We start from the raw sequence: 27,147 nt of genomic DNA, 5'->3' as shown, positions 1-27,147 counted from the left end.
AAAAAAAAAAAAAAAAAAAAAAAAAAAAAAAGAGCCCTTATATCATTGAGCCCATCCAAATTGTCTAATCCAGGACAATTTCCCTTATTTAAAGTCACCTGACTGTAGACTTGATCACGTCCACAAATACTTTTGCAGCACTATTTAGGTTAGTGTTTTATTGAATAACTGACTAAAGACTACTCAAGTTGACATATAAAACTAACCAGCACACTTAGAATAGTAGAGTGCTAATAAATAAAGTTGTACCCGTTTGCCGAACATGCATTTTAAGTTAATTTATGCCAAAAAGAATAAGTGAATAATTCAACTAAAATGTGACTACAAATTAAAAATAAGCATTGCCTCCATAAAGTACATTAAGTCATATCATTTCAAATTTAATTATATTTATTTTATACAAATCTCAATGTGCTGAAAGTTACCAAATGGTCTTTAATTATCACATATTTTAACAAAATGTTTTACTCCAGGTGACATAGTGAGATTTCATCTCTACAGTTTTTTTTTAAATAGCTGGGTGTGGTGGTACTCCTATAGTCCCAGCTACTCAAGAAACTGAGGAGAAAGAATTGCTTAAGCCCAAGAGTTTGAGGCTGCAGTGCACTATGATTGCACCACCATACTCCAGCCTGGGGAACAGAGCAAGACCCTGTGTCTATAAAGTAATATAAACAGATAGATAGATGTGTATGTGTGTGTGCATATATATACACATATATAAGTACATATATTATAATTGCCTAAAAAGCTACTTAAATGTAGGTAAACATGAGGCTGTATTCTGCTCTGATTATCCATTGCTACTTAAATGCCTCATTGACTCTGATACAAGTTAGTATGATTGATTTAAGAAAAAAAAATAGAGAAACTGATCTTCTTATGTCAAGCTGTGAAAAATGTCATGAGGAAATTTAGAATTAATACAATATATTTAAAAGGCTTTTGATAAGAAAACTCTATTAAACTTAAAACTAACGACTTATTTTCACATAAACAATAGCTATTGGAACATTCCTGGGTAGGAGTTATTCCAGAGTTCACAAGTATAGACATTGTTCTTGACCTACTATAGCCATAGCTAATTTATGTCAGGTAAAAGTGTGGGAATACAGTTTGCTTCCTACAGCATGCAATTATTTAATAAATATGCCCTGGGCAAGATAAAAAAGATAATCATGTATATTTTTCTTATTAATACAGGAAAAAAATACCTTCAATCCATAGGTTTCAAAACCACATGCTTTAAAAATAAGAGCTATTTCTTGGACAATCCTGCTGTCAAAATCTGACTGTTTATTCATAAATTTAAACTCCATGCTTTAGAATACTTTAAAAAAATATCACCACATTAATGAATGTTTATTGCCTTTCAACAGATTCTCCCATAAGACTGCAAGGCATGCAATCATAAAGGGAGGCATTTTGATAATTTCCGTTTATAAAATAAGTTTGCTGGTTTCATTACAAGTTTGACTTTTTTGAATTTAAATAGACACTGTCGTTTCAGATTAAGAACAGGAGAAATTTACTCTTATGTATATGATATTTGGATTATTAAATATAATTCTAGTTAATACTGTTTAAAAAATATAGATAGATTTCTATTTATTTAACTTACAGTTCCAGATATTCATCAATAAATGACTTTCTCCCTTGTATTATAGGACATTTTTTTTTTTTTTTTGCTTATAAAGATTTTTAAGACGTGTAAGGCCACAGGGGGAAAAAAAAATCAAGCTATGTACCAAATATTTATTGTGCAAATACTACAATAAACAATAGAGATGCAGGAAACAACATTTTAACTCTCTAATTTTTCCAAAACATGTTATTCATATCAAAATATCAATGTGCCAGAAACAAATGAAAAATCATCACAATTTATTTTTGGTAAATAGAATGCAGTCATACAATACTGCCACTTCTTAGGGAAGAAAAGCAGCCCTGTCAATAGAGATTGGCAAAGACATTTATACAAGAGTAATCTGAGAACTAGGAAGAGGATCAGATGAAACTGTGTCAGAGGATTGCAAGGAAAAATATGTTTTCAAAAGTACAGAGTAGTCAACAATTTCAACAGAAATGAGGTCACTGTCTTTGTCAACCAGTCTTCTGACTCTGTTATCAGAGCAGCAACGAGGAAGTTCAGGAAAGATTGCAATGATTTAAGGAGCGAAAAGAGTCAGTGGGTATAAATTACGTGTTCAAAAAGCTTGGTGGCAAAAGGAAAGGTGGAGAGGACAATGGGATCCAGGAAAGAGAGAAACTTGTTTATAGGTATAATTTTTGGTACAGAGAAGAAATGAGCATTTTTGTAGTAGGAGACCTACTGGATAGAGAGAGAGAAAGAAACATACACAATGATGTCAACAGCATAGGAATAAGATTTAGATTTGAAAGAACACTTTCTCAACAATGAAAAGATGGAAGTAGATGAAAATGGGTGTACACAAAGGTAATTGCCAACATTAGGCTGGGCACTGTGCCTCATGCCTGTAATCCCAGAATTTTGGGAGGCCGAGGTGGCTGGAATACCTGAGGTCAGGAATTTGAGACTAGCCTGGTCAACATGATAAAACCCTGTCCTTAGTAAAAATACAAAAAATTAGCTGGGCATGGTGGTAGGTGCCTGTAATCCCAGTTACTCATGAGGCTGAGGCAGGAGAGTCGCTAGAACCCAGGAAGTGGAGGTTGCAGTGAGCTGAGATTGTGCCATTGCACTCCACCCTTAGCAACAAAAGCAAAATTCTGTCTAGAAAAAAAAAAAAAAAAAAAAAAAAGGCAACATTAATTGAACACACATACACACGCAAGGGAGGATGAGTGGCATTGTTTTGTGCACTTGCTATGTTGTGAAAGGTAATATTACCCCACTTTACAGTAAGAAAACTAGGACATGTAGCGCTTAATGATTTGCAGAGGAGGTCACACAAATAGTAAAAAGCAGAGCCACAATTTAAACCCAAGGAATCTGATTTTAGGGTCTAGATTCTTAATCACCAGACTCCAATGAATTCAATTAATTCTCCAAGTAGATGTGAGTCAAACTAAGAAATTTACTGAATACTTCTATTTTTTGCCTATAAGAAAAAAAAAAACATTTATTAAAAATGATGTGGACAGGTATGGAAGGAGTTTTAAGATGATGATGAAGGAAATTGTGGGATTATATATGTAGATCTGTGTGTTTATATGCTTTTTCTCATAAAATATCTTTCCTTTGAAATAAGAAGCTAGTAAAACGTATGTGTAATTTTAGGAGATATTTGTTAGAAGGATTCATGTTCCTAAATTCCATATTTAGGTTGTAGTGTTTATTTCTTATGTATGAGACATTCAAAATCAGTGTAGATTTTAATGCTTTTAAAACCTCAAAACATATTAGTATTAAAGACTGGACAAGGCATTTCTTCCCCCTTAAGTAAGCAAATGGAGGTATTCTACATATAACTGATGCCAATTCAACCTACATATTTTCCTCCAAAAATAATTCACTGGTCCCTGCCTTTGAATATTGGATTAGTTTGCTAGGAAAGCCATAACAAATCAGCGATGGGGTTGCTTAAACAACAGAAATGTCGTTTCTTAAAGTCCTGAAGGCTGCAAGTCTAAAACCAAGGCATTGGCAAGTGAGGCCTCACCATCTCTCTTTTTTAATTTCTTTTTTTGAGACAAAGTCTCTCTATGTTGCCCAGGCAGGCTGGAGTGCAATGGAACAATCTCAGCTCACTGCAATCTTCGTCTCCCAGCTTCAAGCAATTCTCCCATCTCAACCTCCTGATTAGCTGAGACTATAGGCACCCACCATCATGCCCAGGTAATTGTTGTATTTTTGTAGAAATGGGGTTTCACCATGGTGGCCAGGCTAGTCTTGGACTCCTGACCTCAGGTGATACACCCTCCTCAGCCTCCCAAAGAGCTGGAATTACAGGCATGAGCCACTTCACCCGGCAGGCCTCTCTCTTTTGCTTGCAGAAGGCTGCCTTCTTGTGTCGTCACAGGTTTCTCCTTTGGTCTCTCTTGCCTATGTCCTAATTTCCTCCTATTATAGAGACACTAGTCATATTAAATTCGAGTACACTCATTATGACCTCATTTTACCTTAATTATCTTGCTAAAGGCCCTATTTCCACATACACTCACGTGCTGAGGTACTGAGAACTAGAACTTCAACATATAAATTTAGGGGATCACAATTCAGCTCATAACAAATATTTTTGTTTGTTTTCTGTTTATCTGTCTGGTCAATGCAAAAGTAGAATTATTTTTAGAGCAAGTTTTATACTTTCCTCTTCTTGACATCTTTAGGATTCTTAAGTTTAAATGAACTAATGTTGTATATTAATAAACTAGTGATGTATATTTAGATACTAATATTCGTTGTTTTTTTACAAGTAAGTAGAGAGTGAAGTTAAAACTTAATTAGTAAAATTAGTGCTTTGGGAATCAAGAAAAAATTAAATCAACCCTTCTCTACTGGGACTTTGTCAGAATGTGGCAGGTCAGGTTTCCATTAGCAGCCAGAGCAGCCAGTTTCAATGAGCCCCTCACTATAAATCTGATAAATACACAAACATTAAAGAATTGATGAAACTGGTGCCTGAGTATGAGAGCTGGAATGTGGAATCAAACCCATTACAGTCCCACCTGAGATTTCTCGGACGCTAAAGCAAGCTTGTCCAACACTCGGCCTATGGATACATGCGGCCCACGGTGGCTTTGAATGCAGCCCAACACAAATTAGTAAACTTTTTATGAGTTTTTTTTGTGATTTTTAAAAAACTATTTTTTAGCTCATCAGCTATCATTAGCTGATTTTATGTATGGCTGAAGACAGTTCTTCCAACATGGTCCAGGGAAACCAAAAGATTGGAAACCCCAGGTCTCATCCAATAATAAAACTATTCTTACACATACACCTCCTTCCAGGGCCCACTTAAGAAACTTCCCAAGGCTCTAGAGAAAGCTTTCCAGACCTCAGACCCTAGTTAAATATTAGACAGAGATTAAATGAAACACTCCTGCTGGTAGGCACACTCCCACATGTAGGCATGGAGCTTTAAACGTATATGTGCACCAGAGAAAAATTTCTAACTTTGAGTTGGTCTGGTGAGTTACCCCAAACTTCTTGCTGATTGCAGAAATAAACTCTTTCCTTTTCCCAGTCAGTCTGCATCTCATTATTGGACCTCGAGAAGAAGCAGCTGGACAGACTATGCTAGCATGGGAACAAGGACATCATCATCCTGGCTGGAGGAGATTTCACTTTACTATGAATGCCTGTAAAATTCTGTTGTACTCATATCACACTGGTATCACACACTAACTCATGGTTATTTCTGCTGCTGCTGAGATTTTTTCTACTACTTTGCACATTCCATTTGTACACACTTTTCTCTAGATTGAGACTATTGTGTGTGTGTGTGTGTGTGTGTGTGTGCGCGCGCGCGCACACATCCTGTGGGTGAAAGAAAGAGCTAAACTGAACCTGAAGTATAGACTGTGAACCAAGTGAAATAGAGCCAAGGAAAAAGTACATCCAATGTTTAACCTCAGGCAAAAAACAGAATAGCCCATCTAATAGACTGCAATTGTTTAGCAGAGTAGATATGTCATAAATCTGATTTAAAATGGTTTACTTCAGATATACATTTCAGAAAATATGAGCATGATCTTCCCTTATATCTCAATCTGTGTATCTCATGTAAGCAAATTACACAGACAGAAAACCCCTCATTAGAGTACATGTAGAAAACTTAGCCCTTGTTTTACACTTTCTGCAGTTTAAATAAAGCTTTTGCCGTGAATACTACTCAGAATGGCAGTTTTGGTTGATGCAAAAGTAATTGTGGGTTTTGCCATTACTTTATTTTTCCTCTTCTTCTTTTTTTAATCTTTATTTACAAAGGACACACTCCTCTTGTCACGGACACAAACACACACACATTCCAAGGAGGAGCCCATTAAGAACAACACCAGACCAGAGGGAACAACAGGACCTATTGAACACTGGGCTGTGTACCCCAGACTAGGGATCCCTGGAAACATTTTCTCAGATATGACTTTTCACCTCCAAGACAGAAAAAGAGATCTCGATCTGGAGGTCTGCCCACGCACAAGGCAGAAAGCTCCACACTCAATCTTTGGCATCATCAAACTGTCCTGTTTCAAAGGCCATCTTGGAATATGGGTTGTCAGTGGAGGTGGATGGTACCAGCTGGGGTCATAGATCATGTCTCCTGGTGGGACACAGCTGACTCAAGGTTTGAGATCTTGAGAAATGCGCTCCTGGATGTCGTCAGCATCATATAGATTCCCTTGATCTCCTTTCAACTCCAAGTCCCAGTCCTCATTAAAAAGATTGTCAGGCTGTTCCTTGGGTGGACAGTTTGTTCCCTTTGACAGCTCCCAGGGATTCAGTTCTCCATCAGAGTCCTCCTCATCCACAGCAAATCCTTCCTTTTCACAATAGGTCCCCTCACCCCGGGCTGGACTGTCATTAGGACGCTCTGTGTTCCAACTGCTAGTCAATACATAGCCTTCTCAGTCTCTCTCCTGACCGGAGTGGTCAGCTGCAGCAAACCAGCCTCCAGGCTGTGGGGCGCTTTCTGTGCGCTCAGCAGCGGTGGGCCCCCAGACGGCTCTGCAGCCCCCTACTCCTGGGTCCCGGGCAGTCTGACGGTCCATGTCTGGCTGCTGGCAGCTCAGCACCCTGGACGTTGTGGGCCACATGACATGCCATTACTTTCTATGGCAAAGCCCGTAATTACTTTTGCACCAACCAAATACATACCAGTATCAATCTAATATATTGCTACTATTCAAATTTTCTTCCTTGCATTCTGAATATATACTTTAATAATATGAATAGAGGAAAATGAGTAAGAAAAAATTATGTAACCTATAAAATAAGTTATAAGTAAATGTCTCATGCTACATAAGAGGTATTTAATCAATTACTGAATGTGGTTTCTATGCACAAATACATGACTCATGCCATCCTGGTGAAAAATTACTTAGAAAATTGCTTCTTTTTTTATTAATTTTGAAACAAATGTTCATTGTCTCTTTGAACTCTGTTTTCTAACACTGGCAGAGAAGGATGGTTAATATACATGTCTTTCAAATGGTGACTAAATTAATCTCATTTCTCTGTATTATTTATCAGACTAATAAGTACAACCAACAGGCATTTTCACAGACACCTGCTGTTCCAGACCTAAGCACTCCTGCCATTCTAAGCATGTAGGATACCATCAAATGACCTCCCTTGCCAATTCATCTCACAATGTCTAGTTCATCCAAATCACAGTTTTGTGAATATAACAAAAATAGAGAACTTTACACTCTATAAAGTTTTTGCCATTTTGAGATATTTATAGATTACAGATAAATTTTGTTCTTAGCTATCATTCTACACATACACATATACATTTCTATTATCCTTCAGGTTCAAAAGAGATGAGGCAAAAGAAACTTATTAAAATTGCTTTATTCCATGATACAGACATTCTTGTATTTCTGATGCATACTTATTTACTAACACCCTTTTTTATTGTTAATTTGTAGGCTTTGATTGTCTCTGTATTGGCATGCTAGCTAAGATAAGTTATAATCTGGCCCCAAGATGCAAGGGGTTGGAGACAGATAAGTGTTCGGATCTTTGGAAAATTGAATGCTTCTAACAATAGGAATATATTCTCTCATCTTGAATATAAACCTTTCTATTGTCTTTTCTTCACCCCCTTACTTTTGCTACTCAAACATGCATATTCTATTGTTAAAGCATGCATCACTTCCATCATGTAATCTTTTGAAAATTTTCTATAGTGCCCATAGCATGTATCAGTCATGTGCAAATGTTCAATAAACACTGTGAGATGAGTGAAGAACTCTGGAGTCCTAAGTTCTTCTCATTTCTCTAAGGAGAACACCCCTCTGCTTTCTTCACTACACTATTTCTAAGTTTGAAGACAGCAAGTACATCTTTTCTTCAAAATCTTTGTATGCTATGGTGGTCATTTTACATGCTGGCTAGATTCTATTAACTTATAGTTATGAATAGCTTTCAGAAAATGGATCAGTAAAGATAAAGACTCAAAATTGTTTATACCAATTTATTTCTAAGTCCTGGACATTGCTGTAACCAGCATTTATTAACCTGAGTCTTATCATGCTTCTGATACTGCTATTAACATAATCCTTATTTCTAAAAGGAAAAACTGAGGCAAGGAGAAGTTGAATAATTTACCCACAGACACAGCTTGTAACTGGGTAAACAGGAAAAGAGAGGCTGGGTTGAATCTAGATAGAGATCCTGAATCTAGAATTCTTGCTTTTAATCAATATTCTATAGTTAAAACTTTCTCACAGAGGTTCATATTCCCTCCCTTAGTGAACAGCTCTGTCCATCCAAATAAAGAATGCAAGTGAAAGAATTTCTTTCTATTTACTCTGCAAATAGAGCTTTAAGAAAAGTTCCCTAACAACCTAATTATATAGCTGTCACATAGTGAATTCATAATGAAATTATTTTTAAAATTATCTACTAAGTGACAACTTCTATTTTTGATTAGAAGGGATACAGAAAAAAAGTATATCCAATGGACCCTGTCTAGAACCACTTGAGATATCTATGAGGAGATCTTAAAGATAAAAATGAAACAAAAGGCAAGCATGCAGTAGGTAGAAAATAAGGAAGTGATAAAGATATTCAGCACACATGACAAGTTCCGAATGGTTTGAATAGAGGGACATCACTGTGGGCTGCAGTGCTAGGAAAGATTGAGTTTCATGGTGTTAAAGAATTTTAACTAAATTTTACAGAGGCTCCAAAATATAGACCACTGGGAAGGCCATAAAATCCTTTCCATTCAAGATCAGCTACAGAACGAAACATATGGTTATGAAAGAACATAGTATGTTTTTAAGATAAAAAGGATGTGAGTCGGACTAGAGGACAGGGTGGATTTAACATAGGAGAGAGATTTGTGGCGAGAAGGATCAACTAGTTTGATGCTACATAAAACCTGGAGAGGAGGTAAATGCTTTATAATTTGAGATGCAGAAAATAGAAATCAGTGTTTTAGGAAGTAACTCAATGAAAGTGTTGTTCGTGATATATAGAAACCTCTAGAAACTCAAGGCAGGGAAAGCAAATTGAAGGCTAACAATCATTCAGTAATAAATGAATGAAAATCTGGTCTATAATGGTGACGATGGGTAAGAAAAGTACTTAGTGAATAAATGGCTCAGGGGATACAGGGGAAGAGAGAGAAAAAATAAAAAATTAAAATAACAATATTTATTATAACAACAATAATAGTGAGGTTGGATCCTGATGGGGAAGAAAAGTAATAATTTTATTACTGAAAATAGCAGGGGATCCAACTTGAGGTGGGAAAATGACTTCAGTATGTAACTTGTGAGTTGACATTAACATATACAAAAGGAATGTTTCATAAATGTCTAGAGATTTCACACTGGTCCATTTGTGAGGAGATAAATTAGGAAATTTGAACTTGGTGAAATAGTAAGTAATAAAGATCTCAGTATAAATCATTATATTGATGGAGCTCTCTAAGAAGGAAAATATGCCCATCAGTAGAAAGAAAGTTTCTTCAGGAACAGCATATGAATAGTCAGAAACAGGAAATATAGAAAGGAACATTTTATCGTATAGGAAAGTGGTAGATCTTATCTTTGGGGTATTTAAAAAACTGAACGTGGTCATCACAGAATTAAATGGAATGTGATGTGAGAAATTCAGAATAATAATTACAGGGTGCAGGTAAAGAAAATAGCAGGTTAATTGATATGATAGAGTAGGCCAGATGTGATATAAACAGATTTTCTTTAAAGAGAAGGAACACTAAATTCAAGGATTTGGGGTGGATTAGTGACAAAGAGTGATGAGACCCAGGCTTAATTTCAACTATACTGGAAAGTAAAACAAAGAACAATAGAGTCAAAAGGTGTTAATGAAAATTTGGGGAAGCCTGAGAAATGAACTAAGGCATCAATATAAATAAGAAAATCATCAGAAAGATTTCTGAGAGAAGAGGAAAAGTAGAAGAATGACAATTGTGTTTAAATTGTCCAAGGAAATGAAGAGGAATCATGGGATGTAGTTATAGTAGGTAGTGGGTAACACAGCTTTCGCTACATGTCAGTAAAGCACTTTATAAAAATCTTAAAATGTTAATAAAGTTTAGACAACTAAAAGTTTTCAATTGAATATAGCAAGAATGACAATCTAAACCACATACTATGCTATACTAGGTGTTGCAAATAAGACGAACTGGGAAAAGATTTGGTATATAATCTCATTTTTAATTACGTCACTCTTAAAGCTATGTAATTAAAACTTTAAGAAAAAAATCTGTGAATGGATTTCTGTCCTGGGAAACTTATATCCACGTAATTTTTTTTAGTACAAGTTATTTTAATATTCGCTCTCTCTCTCTTTCTCTCTATTTTGAACCAGATATACTGAAAAGCTAACAATAGTAGATTGAATATTTAAATAAAATTTCTTTATTTCTGGTAAACTTTGTTTATTCTTGCATATAAGTCTAAAAACCCAAGATTTTCATATACATTTTAGTAGGTATATAAATTAAAATATTTTGCCTTTTCAAATAACAAGTAACTTCATCCCTGCAAATTATAATCACCTTTAAAGGGGAACCTTGAATTCACTTATACACTTGCTTATTTCCATAGGTGCTCTACTGTTTTCTTAGAAATTCTGAATTAATCATCCAGCCCCTCAAAGACCTATTTATAATTCACACTGCATTGATTTTATCTGCGTATTTCTTGCCACAAATCTCTCAAAAGGAAAGTTCTAACATGTATACTTTCTACTATTATTTCCTATGAAAAATGCTACATCTAACACTACATCAAGATATTTTTCCCCTTATTGTCACTTACAACTTACCTCATTCAAGTCAAAACTACAAAAAAAAAATTCAGCCAATTTTTTTTTACACACAAACATGGGTTATTAAAGTGGCTTCATAACAACTAATCATGACACACTTGTGAGAAAAAAAATCAGCATTATTTGAGCTACATGTTTAAACATTCTGTTACTTGAAAGTAACAGAATCAACCTAATGCCATCACATCTATGTCAGTAAAGTACAGAACTATACATTGCAAATTTTACTTTATAAAATTCTTAAAAAGTTAATAATGTTTAGACAAATTTCATAGTTTTCATAATTTTGTTATTTCTTTTCCCTATTAAATAATTCTGTCCTATCTCATTTTATTGCTTCACCATCACATGTAAATTACTTTATAGCTCATGGATAAAAAAGATATGATTATCATAGTCTACTACTGATTTTCAAGAAACAGATAAAACAAAAAAAGAAAATGAGTTTTAAAAGCAAGGCCAAAGTTTAATGTATTATTAATGTATTATTTAGGAGCTTCTGAAAATAGGATAATAATAACCTATCCACTGCACGGATTGCAGAAGCTACACATTCTTCCCCTCTATATATGTTTGCAGCCCATTTTCAGCTCCTCCCAATCAGTAAGTGAGTCTGTTTCTCTATCCTTGAATCTGGACATGGCCATGTGACTTTCCACGACCAATGAGATATTAGCAATTGCTGTGCAACTAGAGACTTATAAAATATCTTCACATATTGGGCCAGCGCTCATGTGGAACCCTGAGAACATCCCAAGGTACCCTACTGGATAATTACAGATTTGTGGCCTAGTTACTCAGCATATAATCTGCCAACTGCCAGGCATATGAGAGAGGCCATCCTGGATCATCCAGCCATCATCTGACCCACCAGCTTGTTACAGAAATTGAAGAGCTAACACAGACCAGAAGAACTACATAGCTAGCCCATAAATAGTAGAATAAATAAGCAGTTATTTTAAGTGGCCGAATTCTGGAATGGTTTGTTTTGCAACCAAAGGTAATTGATATCAACTAATCTTTGAAGCCTTAGGCTATGAATTTAAAAATATAAATTTAATTTAATTTAAATTGATATTCAGTAAAGTATTAAAGCAAACTAAATATGGCATGAAAAGGACTTCATACTTCTATATTTGAGTCCCTGTGAATGAACTGCAACCTAACTTAATAGGAAGAGAAGATTAAAAGCCTTATTTAGGAGTATGCACCTGTAACAATAGCTGAGTCTTCTCCAATCCCAGTGGCCATATTTCAACCATTCATACACTCCTGAGTGTTCAAATGGTGTTCAAATAAGGCAAAGACCAACCTGTAATCAGTGCAGTTATGTACCTCACTTCCAATTTCAGCATGTCATTTTCCTCTTTTTGTCTATAAATCTTCCACCACATGGCTGTGCTGGAGTCTCTTTGAATCTGCTGTGATTCTGTCGGCTGCCCAATTTGTGAATTGTTCATTGCTCAATTAAACTCCCTTAAAATTAATTCAGATAAAGTTTCTCTTTTAACAACAGAAATAACTCTGGTCAAGAATTAGGAACTCTTGGGAGTTCAAGGCGGGTGGATCAAGAGATCGAGACCATTCAGGTCAACATGGAGAAACCCTGTCTCTACTAAAAATACAAAAAAATTAGCTGGGCATGGTGGCACGTGCCTGAAATTCCAGGTACTCAGAGGCTGAGGCAGGAGAATTGCCTGAGCCCAGGAGGTGGAGGTTGCGGTGAGCCGAGATGGCGCCATTGCACTCCAGCCCGAGTAACAAGAGCGAAACTCCATCTCAAAAAAATAAAAAATAAAAAAAAGAATTAGGAACTCAGTATCCCCAGCCTCCCTCACCTATACAGATCTTACTTGGCATTCATCTAATATTGTTATGCTAATTCCTATTTGAATTACTATCCCCAAGTCCACCCAGCATCTCTATTTTGTGATAGGTGTGTCAGTTTGCCTGTCTCCTATCCATCCTTCCTTCTCTCCATTCCTAATCAGCCTCACTAACTATAATAATTTCAGAGCCAACCACAGGTTTCTAGTAAAGTTCAAGTTTTATAACAAACATTGGCTATAACTCTCTTTCACAAGGACATAACTCAGCACTTTCTGATTCTGCAAACAGAAACCTGGTTAGATCTTCTAAAATGACATATTGGGGCAGTCTCCTAAGCCTGAACACCTATGCAGAAAATTTTTCAGCTTCCTGTCTAGTTATAGTTATAATTCTCAAGATAGAACTATGCCATCCCAAAATATGCCTCATTGGCGTAGGCTTATTCTGAGTTGAAAGCAATTGAGAAACGACAGACATAGGAAAAGCTCATCCATCTAAAGAATAGCAGGGCATAAATTTCCCTTCATGAAGGTGTCCCCCTCTCTTAGTCCTGAAAGGAAAACCTTTATCACCAGAGAAGAAGAAAGCACCAAGATGAATCCACACAAACAAAATCTTACAAAAATAACCATTATCTTTGATTAATTTACAGCATGTATTTATCTTCCCATAATTCACAGCCTGTAAAATCCCCAACTCCTTTTCTTTGCCTAGTGAGGTATCCACAACTTCTCATGCTTTGTTAAAAGGGCATATAACTCTTCCAGGTCTAATTTCTTCCTCAGGTCTTTACTCCAGGTCCTCACTTCTTTTCAATGAATGACTCCTTGCACATGTAAAAATTAACATCAAATAAAATTTGTATGCTTTTTCTCTTATTAACCTTTCTTTTGTCAGTTTAATTCACAGATCCCAGTCACAGAAGCTAAAAGAATAGAGGAAGTAATTTTTCTTCCCTACGTCTACCACAGGACATCTTTTGAGACAGACTCAGAAAATTTTCAATTCATGGGAGCCAGACTGAAACTAACTTATAGATTACAACGAAATGAAGGGGAGATTTCATATTTTCTTGTCCTTTTCACTAATCATGACTGACGGCAACTTCTACTCTTCATAATCAATGACTATGTAACCCTTTATCTTCCTTTGGACCATAAAAATTAACCTATGCCTCCCATCTTGCTTACTCCCTATAGACAACTTACATTTTTAATTTTTCCCCCTTTTCTATCTTAGCAATAAATAATAAAACAATGCTCCATTAGATCTTTTCAATAGTTGTAATTATCTCAATCTTACAATTGATTTAGCTAATAAATGTAGATGATGAAAGTATCCTTTTCTGTTTTATGAAAACTGAAACTTAAGAATCTAAAATTCTTACATTTTGAGAATGAATGTCTGCATTCTATAAGCAACTTAAAAATATATGCATTCTAAAAGCTGACTTCTTAACCTTTTAAGTAAAAAAAAAAAAAGAAAAACAACATAATCAAACATGTTTTGAAACACTCCTAAAAAATAAGGAAATAGCCCTTGTAAAGAAGAGAGAAAGACATTTCCAGTGAAATATAATTATAACTTAAAAGTGAAGTATTGCTACCAGGAGTCTTGAAAAAGCAATCTAAAATTATTATAAAGCTATTATTTACAAGTTTGAATCCCAATTGCAAACATGGGGATTATATCTCATTGTAATTTGTTGACAGTATGAAGCTGGAGATTAAATAAAGGTCAATGTCTATAAATAAGAGAAAACAAAGACAGATAGAAAGCAACTTTCATGTAATTCAATATGGTTGCTAATCCAATTTAAATTCCAAATATGCATATCTATGAGATTTGACCAATTAATTACTAAAGGTATCTATTTTAATATTTAAAAGTGATTATCTTGAAAGTTATTTATATTTACTTTATTAAAAATTAAATGTTTTAGATAGAATAGTAGAGAGAAGAATATGACTTGACAAACTTTAACATTATGCTTCATATTTTTAAGAACAAACTTACAGCTATTGTTGAAAATATATAATTCTCTCAATATCATTTCTCTTTCTCTCCTCTTTTATCTCTCCAGAGAAAGCAAGATGTTTATGGTGTATCATTTTTAATGTGCTTAATTTTTAAATTTTGAACTAATTTTAGGCTTACAGAAGAGTCTCAAAAATCAATACAGGGAGTTGCCTTCTATTTTTAACAAAAATGTCTCACATAATTGACTATATACTTATAAAACGTTGTTAAAATCTAAAAGTGTTACTATGTTATTTCAAAAACAATATCTTGTATTCTTTACATACTTTTCAATATCACATCAACACTTTATATAATTTGACAACACTTTTATTGTGTTACACCATTATTTCTAATCAAATTGTGTTTAAGATAACTATGTAAACTGATGTACACTAGTACTTTTTAAAAAGTACTGCATAATATACCATTATTCTCTCTAAATTGTGAATTGCTGGGTGAAAGTATTTGTACCATTTCAAAATTTTTAAATATTACAAATAGCTTTTCAGAGTACTTGTATAAAACTGTCATTTTCATCAATAATGCATGAAAGTCTGGTTTCTCCTCATTACAAAAGTTTTAAAAACTTTTGCTGAATTATGGGTGTAAAATCTCATTGTTTCATTATAAATTTTCCTTATGATTGGAGAGATTGACTATATTTTAGTATAATTATGATTCTTTTCTGTCTCCTAGGATAACTTGTATATTTTTATTTTCATCTCTGTAGTGGTACGTTATAAACTTCAGTTGTAACCCTGTGTTGCTTTTAAGGATTAGAACTATACACCACTAGTGTTTTGTTTTGTCTTTTAAATTTCTTCGTAGATTCTGCTGTAAACAGTTTTCAATTACCATGAGATAAAATATACCAAACGTATACTTCCTGATTTGTTTTTGTATATAATTTGTGAAATTTGTTCTTACCCTGAATTTACAAAAATATTATATATTCTTTGATATTAAAAAGCTGATATTTACATTATTAAAATACTTCAAATTTATTTTTGAATAGATTTTTTAGTTGGAGATAACATTTTGTTGCATTTTTTGCATATAAATTTTTCTAGCATAATTCATTAAATGTTCATTATTTTTTAATTTACTTATAATGCCAGTTTGGCAATGTATAACCAGTTTACATACAAGTTATATATATGTATAAATCTGCTTCTGAGCCCTCTGTTTTTTATCATCTAACTTTCTTATATAAAAAGTAGCTGATTTTATAATTATTAATGACAAACAAGTTTTTAAATCAACTAAAAATTTATTTAATTAGGAATAAAGTTACAATCACATTTGTCTACAACCACAGTAAGTAAGTACACGAATATTGTCAGGTTTCTTGCTGTGGTTCCTGATGGTCAGTAGAAGGCTCATTTGAAGTGAGAGTCAACCCTGATGGGGACTCAAGATCAGTCAAAATTGCTTTAGGGAAGAAAACAAATACTGTTAGCTTTCTTGCTGTGGTTCCAGATGTTTAGTAGCAGGCTTATCTAAAGGCAGAGTCAACCCTGATGGGGACTCAAGATCAATCACACTATTTTGGAGGAGAACACAAACACTGTCAGCTTTCTTGCTGTGGTCCTAGATGTTCAGTAGTAGGCTCACTTGAAGGCCGAGTCAACCCTGATGTGGACTCAAGATCAGTCACAACTACTTTGGAGAACACGAATAGTGTCAGCTTTCTTGCTGTGGTGCCAGATGTTCAGTGGCAAGCTCACTTGAAGGTGGAGTCAACCCTGATGGGGCCTCGAGATCAGTCACAACTACTTTGGAGGAGAACACAAATACTATCAGCTTTCTTGCTGTGGTCCCGATGTTCAGTAGTAGGCTCACTTGAAGTCCGAGTCAACCCTGATGTGGACTCAAAATCAGTCACAACTGCTTTGGAGGAGAACACAAATAGTGTCAGCTTTCTTGCTGTGGTGCCAATGTTCAGTGGCAGGCTAAGGTGAAGGCAGAGGCAACCCTGATATAGTCTCAAGATCAGTCACAACTATTTCAGAGGTGAAGACAAATACTGTCAGCTTTCTTGCTGTAGTGCCAGGTATTCAGTGGCAGGCTCACTTGAAGGCTGAGTCAACCCTGATGGGGACTCGAGATCAGTCACAACTACTTTGGAGGAGAACACAAATAGTGTCAGCTTTCTTGCTGTGGTGCCAGATGTTCAGTGGCAGGCTCACTTGAAGGCTGAATCAACCCTGAAGGGGACTCAAAATCAGTCACAACTATTTTGGAGGAGAACACAAATACTGTCATCTTTCTTCCTGTGGTGCCAGATATTCAGTGGCAGGCTCACTTGAAGGTTGAGTCAACCCTGATGGGGACTCAAGATCAGTCACAACTACTTTAAAAGGGAACACAAATACTGTCAGCTTTCTTGCTGTGGTGCCAATGTTCAGTGGCAGGCTAAGGGGAAGGCAGAGTCAACCCTGATGGGGACTCAAGATCAGTCACACCTATTTTGGAGGAGAACACAAATACTGTCAGGTTTTTTGTTGTGGTGCTGGATATGCAGTAGCAGGCTCAGTTAAAGGTGGAGTCAAACCTTATGGGGACTTGAGAACAGTTAAAATTATGTTGGAGAAGGACACAAATATTGTCAGCTTTCTTGTTGTGGTGCTGGATGTTCAGTGGGAGGCCCAGTAGAAACCAGAGACAACCCTGACGGAGACTCAAGATCAGTCACAGAGACTTCAGTGGAGAACACAAATACTGTCAGCTTCCTTGCTATGGCGCTGGATGTTCAGTGGCAGGCTCACTTGAAGGCAGAGTCAACCCTGACTGGAACTTGAGATCAGTCACAACAGCTTTGGAGGAGAACACAAACAGTGTCAGCTTTCTTGCTGTGCTGCCAATATTTGGTGGCGGGCTCACTTGAAGCCTGAGTCAACCCTGACAGGGACTCAAGATCAGTCACAACTAATTTGGAGTAGACCACAAATATTGTCAGCTTTCTTGCTGTGGTGCTGGATGTTCAGTGGCAGGCACACTTTAAGTGGAGTCAACCTTGACGGGGACTCAAGATCAGTCACAACTACTTCTGAGGAGAATACAAATACTGTCAGCGTTCTTGCTGTGGTGCTGGTTACTCAGTGGCAGGCTCACTTGAAGGCTGAGTCAACCCGGATGGGGACTGGAGATCAGTCACAACTACTTCAGAGGAGAACACAAATATTGTTAGGTTTCTTGTTGTGGTCCCAGATGTTCAATAGCAGGCTCAGTTGAAGGTGGAGTCAACCTTGACAGGGACTGGAGATCAGTCAAAATTATGCTGGAGGAGAACATAAATACTGTCAGCTTTCCTGCTCTGGTGCCAGATGTTCAGTGGCAGGCTCACTAGAAGGTGGAGTCAACCCTGATGGGGACTCAATATTAGTCCCAACCTCTTTGTAGGAGAACACAAATACTGTCAGCTTTCTGGTTGTGGTGCCAGATGTTCAGTGGCAGGATCACTTCAAGGCAGAGTCAACCCGGAAGGGGACTCAAGATCAGTCTAAATTACTTTGGAAGAGAATCAAGTACTGTCAGGATTTTTGCTGTCATGTTGGATGTTCATTAGCAGGCTCGTTTGAAGGCGGAATCAATTCTGAGGAAAGTGGAGATCAATCTGAATTATTTTTGTTCAGTTGCAGGGTCATTAGAAGATGGAATCAACCCTGCAGGGATCTCACTTCTCCCTTCAGTACTTGGGGGTAGGAAGGAAAAATCCAGGTCTTGGTGGAAGGTAAGGAGGAAATGGCCTGGGTGGATAGGCATTCCTCATTGCAAACGGAGCATATGGTGGACCTGCAAAATTTCTTGGTGGAAAATCATGTGGAGAAACTCCCAACCCAATTCCTGGAGGAGGTGGGGGGCAAGGAGGCCCTCTTCTCATATCAGTAACATGTGGGTAATGCTTTCTGCCAAATCCTGTATTTGGAACATCACGTGCAGAAGGATCTTTGTGTAAAAATTTGAATTTAAACTCCATTTCAGTTAATTTTTGTCTCCTGTGAGCATTTTCTTTCTTGATATCATTGAGGATTCCTTCAGCAGTCTGAGCTGCCAACCAGTTGTCATCTTCTTTTTTCTTATAGGAAATCATCTGCCCTCGATAAGACAGAATCATTCTTTCCAACTTTTCTTCAAGATCTTCGGCTTGCTTTCTATAGTTCTCCATCTGGTCAGTGGTATAGTTGATCTTTCTGTCTACTTTAGAAAGCTTCTCTTCATTCTCTGACTGGTAATTTTCCTCTACAATTAATTTTTTGTAAAGCCTCATTGCAGTTTCTTCATGTAATTCAGTCATTACTTTAAGTTGCTGTTGAAGCTTCTGATTCTCACTTTCAAAATGTGTGTTTTCTGACTGTAAAGATGCTTGTTCAGACTGAAAATGTTCAATATGGTCTCTAAGATCTTTCTTTGTTTTATTAATTTTGGACATCTGAATATAAATTTGGTTTCTTTCTTCTTCTAAAGTTGTTAAAGAAGTACGTAACTTAGCAGCATGAATCAGTTTCTTCAAAGCTCCTTTTGGAGTATCATCTAAGTAGACACCATTTTCCAATCCATTGTTCATTTCCAATTTCAAGTTACAATCATCTGTTCTGTCTTCTCCAAGCATAGCAGCCCAATCTTTTATCTTCAGCAAGTGTTCAGTCAGAGTCTTGATGTGATCATCTTTATCAATTAGAATTTGTTCTGTGTGCACTTTGGAGTCTTCAAATGATATTTTCTGTTGATTAAGTTCACTCACGTGTTCTTTCCATACTGCAGCTTCTTGCAAAAGCTGTTTATGGCTTTCCTGAAGTTGGGAATTTTCATTCAAAGCATCTTTTATTACTGTCTTCAGTTGTTCTCCATTCATTTGAAATACGCTGAAAGTCATTTTGGCTTCAGCTATTTGTAATTTGAGGGATGTTGAGTGATCTTCTAGTGAGTGTATCATTTTTGAAATATCCGCCATCAAATTATCTCGTCCAGTATGTTTAGATCTCTCTTCCTTTAACTCTTTTTGTAGATAGAATATTTCATCCTCAATTTCAGAAATGGATCTGTTAAGCTTTTTACAGGTTGCCTGCAAACTTTGTGCTTCTGCTGCCTCCTTCTCAAAGCTGTTATCCTCTAAAGATGACTCTAATTCATAGTCTTCATACTCTTTTTGAACACGCCCAGATTTTTCAAGCAGTTTACATTTTTTTTCAATTAGTTCACAAAGCACTACAGCAAGCTTTTTCTCTCTTCCCACATAAAGCCAACTCCTAACTGATCTGATACGTCTCCACAAAAAAAGGGGAATAGCAAAAAATCCAATAACACCTGCCCATATTACTAATTCCCATGGAAAACCATTAGAATTTGATGCCATACTTTTTAGCAGTGCTGACCCAGTCCTGGGTAGCTCTTCCAAGACAAGGCCCAGGTACAACTGAGGGGTAGCTCTGGGCTCCTCCACAGCACCAAGGCTGTTTTGGTGGTGGTCACCGCAGTAACTCCAGCCTGTTGGGATCACAATAAGAACCTGGAACACATAGCCTTCAGTTTGGAACTGGAGCAGACCACTGCGGAGCCGGCTGCAGGGGGAGCTGGGGGACCCAGGAGGTGGGGAGCACTGGAGAACAGGTAGCCTTCAGCCTGGAACCTGAATCCATACACGGCAACCAGAGAAGACCACCGTGGAGTCAGCTGCGGGGGGAGCTGGGGAATGTGGTCACCCACAGGCCTCACAGGCCCACGCTGCCCACCCTGACCCCCTTGTTACACTTTACATCCTGAGGCAGTGCAGGTCCCGGCCAGACCCCCATTTAACTGTTTTATATTGGCAATATCACATTGTGTTAATTACTTTAGCTTGTTAATAATAAAAACCTTCGTCAAGGAGAGACTGCAAATTTGTATTTCTTCAAAATTGCCTTGGCCATTATTGACACTTTGCTCTTCTATGTGAATTCTACTATCAACATATAAAGTTCCATTAAAAAAAATCATTTTAGCTGTTTTTTGTTTGTTTTAGAAACAGGGTCTTACTCTGTCACCCAGGCTAGAGTGCAGTAGTGCAATCATGGCTCACTACAGCCTCAAAACCCTGGACTCAAGAGATCCTCCCACCTCAGCCTTCCAAGTAGCTAGGACTACAGTTGTGTGTCACCACACAGACATTTTGGCATTTTGAATTGCATTATATTTACAGATATTTTGGGACAAATTTCCATAGCCATTGAAATTGACTTTTTGCATCATGAAAGTAACATTATCTCCCTTTAAGATTATCTTTTATGTCTTTCACAAACATTTTGTAATTTTCTGTTAATGTTTTGCTGTTTTGTGCACACCTTGTTTTTATTACTAGTTTAAGAGTAGCTTTTTAAAAATCATATTCTCTCTTTATTATTATTATTATTATTATTATCATTATTTTGGACAGAGTCTTGCTTCGCCACCCAGGCTGGAGTATGGTGGTGCTATCTTGGCTCACTGCAACTGCAGCCTGTGGCTCCCAGTTTAACTGATTCTCATGTCTCAGCCTCCTGAGTAGCTGGGATTACAGGCATGCACCAACATGCCTGGCTAATTTTTGTATTTTTAGTAAAGACAGGGTTTTCCCATTTTGGCCAGGCTGGTCTCAAACTCCTGGCCTCAAGTGATCCATCCACCTCAGCTCCCCAGAGTGCCAGGGTTACAGGTGTGAGCCACCACTCTCAGCCTAATCACATTTCTTAATTGGTCATTGAATGTAGAAACACCATTTGAATTAATATTAAGCAATGTTTGCTTTTTAAAAAAAATATCTATGACATGTTTTGTTAAAACAAAACATCAGAATGCATCTTACAAAATAAGCATATTGTTTGATAAAACTGAAACAACAATTACAATGTAAAATGTAAAATTCATTATCTTGAATTACAGGCATTTGAAGCCCACTATTCTAAGTTTGAAACTGTTACGTTTCTTAAGCCGTTACTTTAGACTTTTTTCTATTAGTGAGAATATATAGATATACTGTTACTGCCTTTATATTTCTAAAACGATCATCATTTCCCTCCATCCTTAATAATTCAGTCAGTTATAGAATTATATATTTCTTTAGTAATCTGAAGAGTTTACTCTTGTTGCTGATGAGGAGTCTAATTAAATACCATTGTCTTCCCTTTGTAGATAGTGACTACTACTTCTGGTAGCATCTTAAGGTTTTCCCTTTTTCATGAGGCTCTGCAGTTTTACTTTGGTAGCTGACTTAATCTTGCTGTTATCAACACTTACAGCTAATTTCCCATCTAGAGGCATTTCTTTCTTCATTTCTAGTAAACTGCCATTATCACTTTGAGTGTTACTTTTCCACCATCTTTCTCTTTTTGGCCATTTGTCAACATTTATTAGCTAAAATCCTATGAAATCTATTAGTTTATTTTCCAACTTTCACAAGTGTTGTCATGTTTTTTATATCTTATTGTCTCTAACTTATTAATTTCTTATTAATGAATTAGCATCATATTTATGCATTCTCACTTTCATAATTTTAATATTACGAAGTGAGATTTCTTTTTAATTTTAATTATATTGACCATATTTGTCATTTCCAAGATATTTAATTGTTTTAATTTTAATACATTTTTTTCTTACATATGTAATTTTGGCTTCTTGGAAGTTTCTATTTCTTGTTCTTTTCCATTTTTTTCCCCATTTGGCTCTTTGATAAACCTAAAGTAAATATTGTTCAGATTCTTCTTTCATTTTCATTTTCATTCATCTTCTGCTTGGTGGGGATTTTTAAGCTGCCTTTTTTAAGAATCCATGTGCTGTGGAAATTGAATTTTCACATTTTAAGGGGTGATTTTTTAACCTCTTTTTCAGTACTCACTTCTCTCTGCTGGGTGGTTTGGTAGTGGACTTCACTGAACCTCTGCTCCTTAAACTGCAGCCTTCTCTTTCATAATTCATTTGAATTTTTGCTCCACGGAGCATATGAGAGCTTGCAGTCAATAACTTGCAAGGAACTCGCTCAGAGCTGATCATGTGGCTGTCTCTGTGGTCTCTAAGCTTTTAGTCATAGTCACTTTCTACAAGTCATTAGCCTAGCAGCAGATGGCCCAGCTTTACTTCAGCCTAGTTTCCCTGTGGGGCAGCTTTCCCCAGTCCTTGGGGAAGGGCCTGAGTAAGTTCTCTTTAGGCCCCATCTCTCTGTAGCATCTAAGTAGCCGGGAGTAGAATTGTTTCTGTCATTTTCTCTACTTTTTATTTCTGTTCTGTTTATCACTCAAAGAAAAGTCCATCGTGGTTTTTTGAGATTAGCTATCTCTATTTAATTTTCATTTTAAAATATATTTGATAAATCATTACTGTGGTTTTAAAGTCAGAGATGGCCTGAAAGTGTAGATTTTTAATAGGGTCTTGGACAGAGATCTTCACTCTTCATAGGAAAAATGAACTATTGTATTTTGCCCTTTTTATACTGTGAATTTCCAAAGGCTAGAAGGAAGACATTTTCATCCTTATTCACCCACACCTAATAATCTATGACATACTGTAAGCACTTAATAAATATTAATTGTATTTAATGGCTCTTGTCATCTTTTAAACCTGAAGCCAAAAAGTTCATTTGAGAAGTTAAAGAAGAAAGCCTTTATCCTACCCATTTCGGATATTCAGCCATATGAAGGATGAAAGTCTGTGAAGCTGAGAACTCTCTGATATTTTTAATACTTAAATTTTCATGAATCTACTTCTGGCTAACTACTTAGAGATGTAACAAAAGGACATATAGTTTTCCAAATTTAATAAAATGGAATACCAAGACAGAAACACATTTTACGTCTTACTTATATTTATTTACATGTGCCAATAACTGGGTTTTTTGAGGGTTTTTGTTTTGTTTTGTTTTGTCTGTTTTCTTTTTTGGCCTGGCAAGTTAAAGTATACATTCACCTAAAAAACTTTCAGAGAGAATTGTAATGATTAAACAACTGGCAACTTCTTGGCAAGACATGGGTTTGGTAGGGAGGAAGAAAGGTTCACATAAATTGTCAATGCAGGTTAATCTTACTTTTTAAGATTTAGTCAGATCAGACCTCAATGCACTACATTATATCTTTAATTATTGTAATTATTTCTGATTGTTTAACTACCCTAATTCATATGCTAAAAATAATTTAAGACAAAGATTATTATCTTCAATCAGTGGTTGCCAACCCCTGAGCCACAGACCAGTACTTGTCCTTGGCCTGTTAAGAACCAGGAGGCACAGCAGGAGGTGAGTAGCAGGTGACTCAGCACTATCACCTGAGCTCCACCTCCTGTCAGAGCAGCAATAGCGTTAGAGTCTCAGGAACCTAAACCCTCTTGTAAACTGTGCTTATGAGGGATCTAGGGCGTGTGCTCCTTTTGAGAATCTAACTAATGCCTGATGATCTGAGGCAGAACAGTTTTATCCCAAAACCATCCCCTGCCTTCATCCATGAAAAAATTATACTCTATCAAACTGGTTCTTGTTTAAAAGGTTGAGGACTGCTGCCCTAAATAATCCACAAGTGTGTCACAAATAAGGTAATATAATTTTGTATTAAAATAATGCTTATTTATATATATTTTTAGATAGCTTTTCTCATAAAATTTTCACCAAAAAAATGTATGGATTGATTTTTCTTCTTGTAGGCGAGGAAATAAACAGTAGCACAGAGGAAGCAAACAGCAAACTGTGATATGAACCCAAGGTTGACCGATGTTTCAAACTCCTGGCCATCATGGTTCACTTCCTTACCTATGTTTCAACACTTCTCTACAGTCAGTAAAGTGTTATTGATTCTACTGGCTTTGATTTTGGATGAGAGGATTAGAATGATTTGGTTGTGTATAGCTTTAATTAAAATGTTTTCAGTCGGCCGGGCGCGGTGGCTCACGCCTATAATCCCAGCACTTTGGGAGGCCGAGGCGGGTGGATCACGAGGTCAAGAGATCGAGACCATCCTGGTCAACAAGGTGAAACCTCGTCTCTACTAAAAATACAAAAATCAGCTGGGCATGATGGTGCGTGCCTGTAGTCCCAGCTACTCGGGAGGCTGAGGCAGGAGAATTGCTTGAACCCAGGAGGCGGAGGTTGCGGTGAGCCGAGATCGCGCCATTNAAAAAAAAAAAAAAAAAAAAAAAAAAAAAAAAAAAAAAAAAAAAAAAAAAAAAAAAAAAAAAAAAAAAAAAAAAAAAAATGTTTTCAGTTTAATTTACTACAGTTGAAACAGGATCTATAATATGACAAAATTTTCTAGGGCATCTTTGCCTTCAAACATGGCCCTCACAATGCTTACACTTTGTCAAACCTAAACATAACACAGAGTGATCTCATGAAACATAAATCTTACTTTTCGTATTCTCTTATATTAAAGTATATACATATATTCATTACAACATTCTCTTATTTTCTTTTATCATCTTATCTTGGATATTTGTACACCAATGTTCATTGCAGCATTACTCTTAATAGTCAAAGTGCAGAAACAACCCAAGCACCCATAAACAGATAACTGGATAAACAAAATGTGATATGCACGTATAGTGAAGTATTATTCAGCCATAAAAAGAATGAAGTTCCAATACAAGCTATAGCATGGATGAACCTTGAAAACACTACACAAAGTGAAATAAGCCAGGTGCAAAGGACAAATGTATGATGATTCCACTTATATGAAATATCTAGAATTAGCAAATTCATAGAGACAGAAAATATTCGTTACCAAGGACCAGGGAAACAAAGAAATGGGGAGCTATTGCCTTAAACAGAGTTTCTATTTGAAATGATGAAAAAGTTTCAGAAATATAGTTTGATGGTTGCAAAATATTGGGAATGTAATAAAAGCTACTGCATTGTACAGCTTAAAATAGGTAAAACCTCAAATATTGTTTTATATATGTGGATATACATGTATATTTATCCCAATTTTAAAAACTATAATATAATATTCCAAAAAAGATTGAGTGTATACTTTTTGGTGCATTGTATGATGTGTAAACTATACCAAAATAAAATTTCTTTTTTTAAAAAAGCTGCTTATTTTGGCATACCAAGACTTTTAACATCATGTCATTACCTACTTCATCTCACACCAGTTCATTTCACACTAATATTGCAATCATACTCCATGACTTCTTGTCATGCTTTTATGTCTTTATACTAAAAATGTTCTGAATGCTTAGTCCAGAAGAGTAATTTTCAGTCTTTTTGATCTGAGGATTTTACACTCTTAATCATTGTTCAAGACTCCAGAGTCTGTGTACATGGGTCATGTCTACATCTATTGACCATATCGTTTTAAATATTTATCATTTTTTTAAAAGTTAGGACAATGCATCAATTGTGTTAATCTAAATAGCACCTTCTAAGAAAAGTACTTACTTTTCAAAAATAATAAAAAGAACGCATTGTTTTACAACGTTACAAATATATTCAACATTTGTCTTACTGAAAGACAGCTGGATTTTCATATCTGCTTCTTTATCCTCTCTGTTGTGTTGTTTTGGTTGAAGTACATGAAGAAAATCCAGCCTTACGTAGTTGGAAAAGAGAGGATTTTTTTAATAATAGCCTTACTGATAACTGTATTCTTTTATAAACTACACCAACACTTGACAAGTGGTTGTTACTTAAAGGTTAGTTGCAGTGTGGAATCTGAAACCCTAGTGATGAACTTTTCATCCTCTATTACATTAAAATTCATTGACCTTTCTTGCACTTTAAGTAAATCATTTACTCACGCATGATTTTATCATGTCATTTGAACATATTGGTTCTCTGACTTATGCTTATCTTCTAAATGTTGACACATTTCATTACGCAATACCCCAAAATCGCATACATTAATATCACCACCATCTCACCAAAAAAGCCTGTAAATATTGAGAGGCTGTCAAGAGTACTGTGGTGGATACAAGGCTTCTATTCTTCTAACTTTTACTTCAGAGTTTGACTTTTATTATTTGCAACACATACGGTAGGTCATTTACCTTGAAGTGACATACTCATTGTATTCATTCTTTCAAAAATGTCCAACATACATGCAGACTTGAATAGCTATAGTTATTTAAATCTACATTTTGTATTAAAATTATTAATAAACTAGCTTTAGTATAGAACTAGGTACAGGCTCTCAAAAGAATAAGAGGAAGTCTCATTTAATAAAATAAAAATTTTGTAACATATAGTAAGAAAAAAAGCAGTTAGCTGAATAATATATTTAGCATCATTCCACTTTTATAATTAAAAATGATATACATGCATACTTATCAAAATTCTGGGGGCATGTTACATGTCAGTTATGGGTAAGCAAATGGGATTCATGGTGGCATAGATGAGGCAGAAATTTCATATT

General features: G+C 35.9%; 2 protein-coding genes and 1 pseudogene across 4 annotated transcripts in view; all 3 read right to left on the bottom strand.

The window, feature by feature from the left end:
* The window catches only part of LRP1B (LDL receptor related protein 1B), a 1,911,091-nt gene that overhangs the window by 436,235 nt on the left and 1,447,709 nt on the right, over positions 1-27,147 (bottom strand). The gene's annotated exons all lie outside the window — the stretch shown is intronic.
* Positions 6,140-6,794, bottom strand: LOC108300396 (annotated as a pseudogene).
* Positions 18,492-20,240, bottom strand: LOC108300395 (melanoma inhibitory activity protein 2-like). The gene has a single exon (XM_037736625.1). It carries the CDS (start codon positions 20,157-20,159, stop codon positions 18,492-18,494), a length of 1,668 nt encoding a protein of 555 aa, XP_037592553.1. The 5' UTR covers positions 20,160-20,240.

The sequence above is a fragment of the Cebus imitator genome, unplaced genomic scaffold, assembly GCF_001604975.1.
Source record: "Cebus imitator isolate Cc_AM_T3 unplaced genomic scaffold, Cebus_imitator-1.0 Scaffold27, whole genome shotgun sequence".
Taxonomy (NCBI): domain Eukaryota; kingdom Metazoa; phylum Chordata; class Mammalia; order Primates; family Cebidae; genus Cebus; species Cebus imitator.
The sequence above is the reverse complement of the archived record's forward strand: the minus strand, read 5'-3'. Positions and strand labels throughout refer to the sequence as shown.

Bases quoted from the DNA above. Each gene is read 5' to 3' on its own strand.
- LOC108300395 (XM_037736625.1), bottom strand. From the start codon at position 20,159: ATGGCATCAAATTCTAATGGTTTTCCATGGGAATTAGTAATATGGGCA.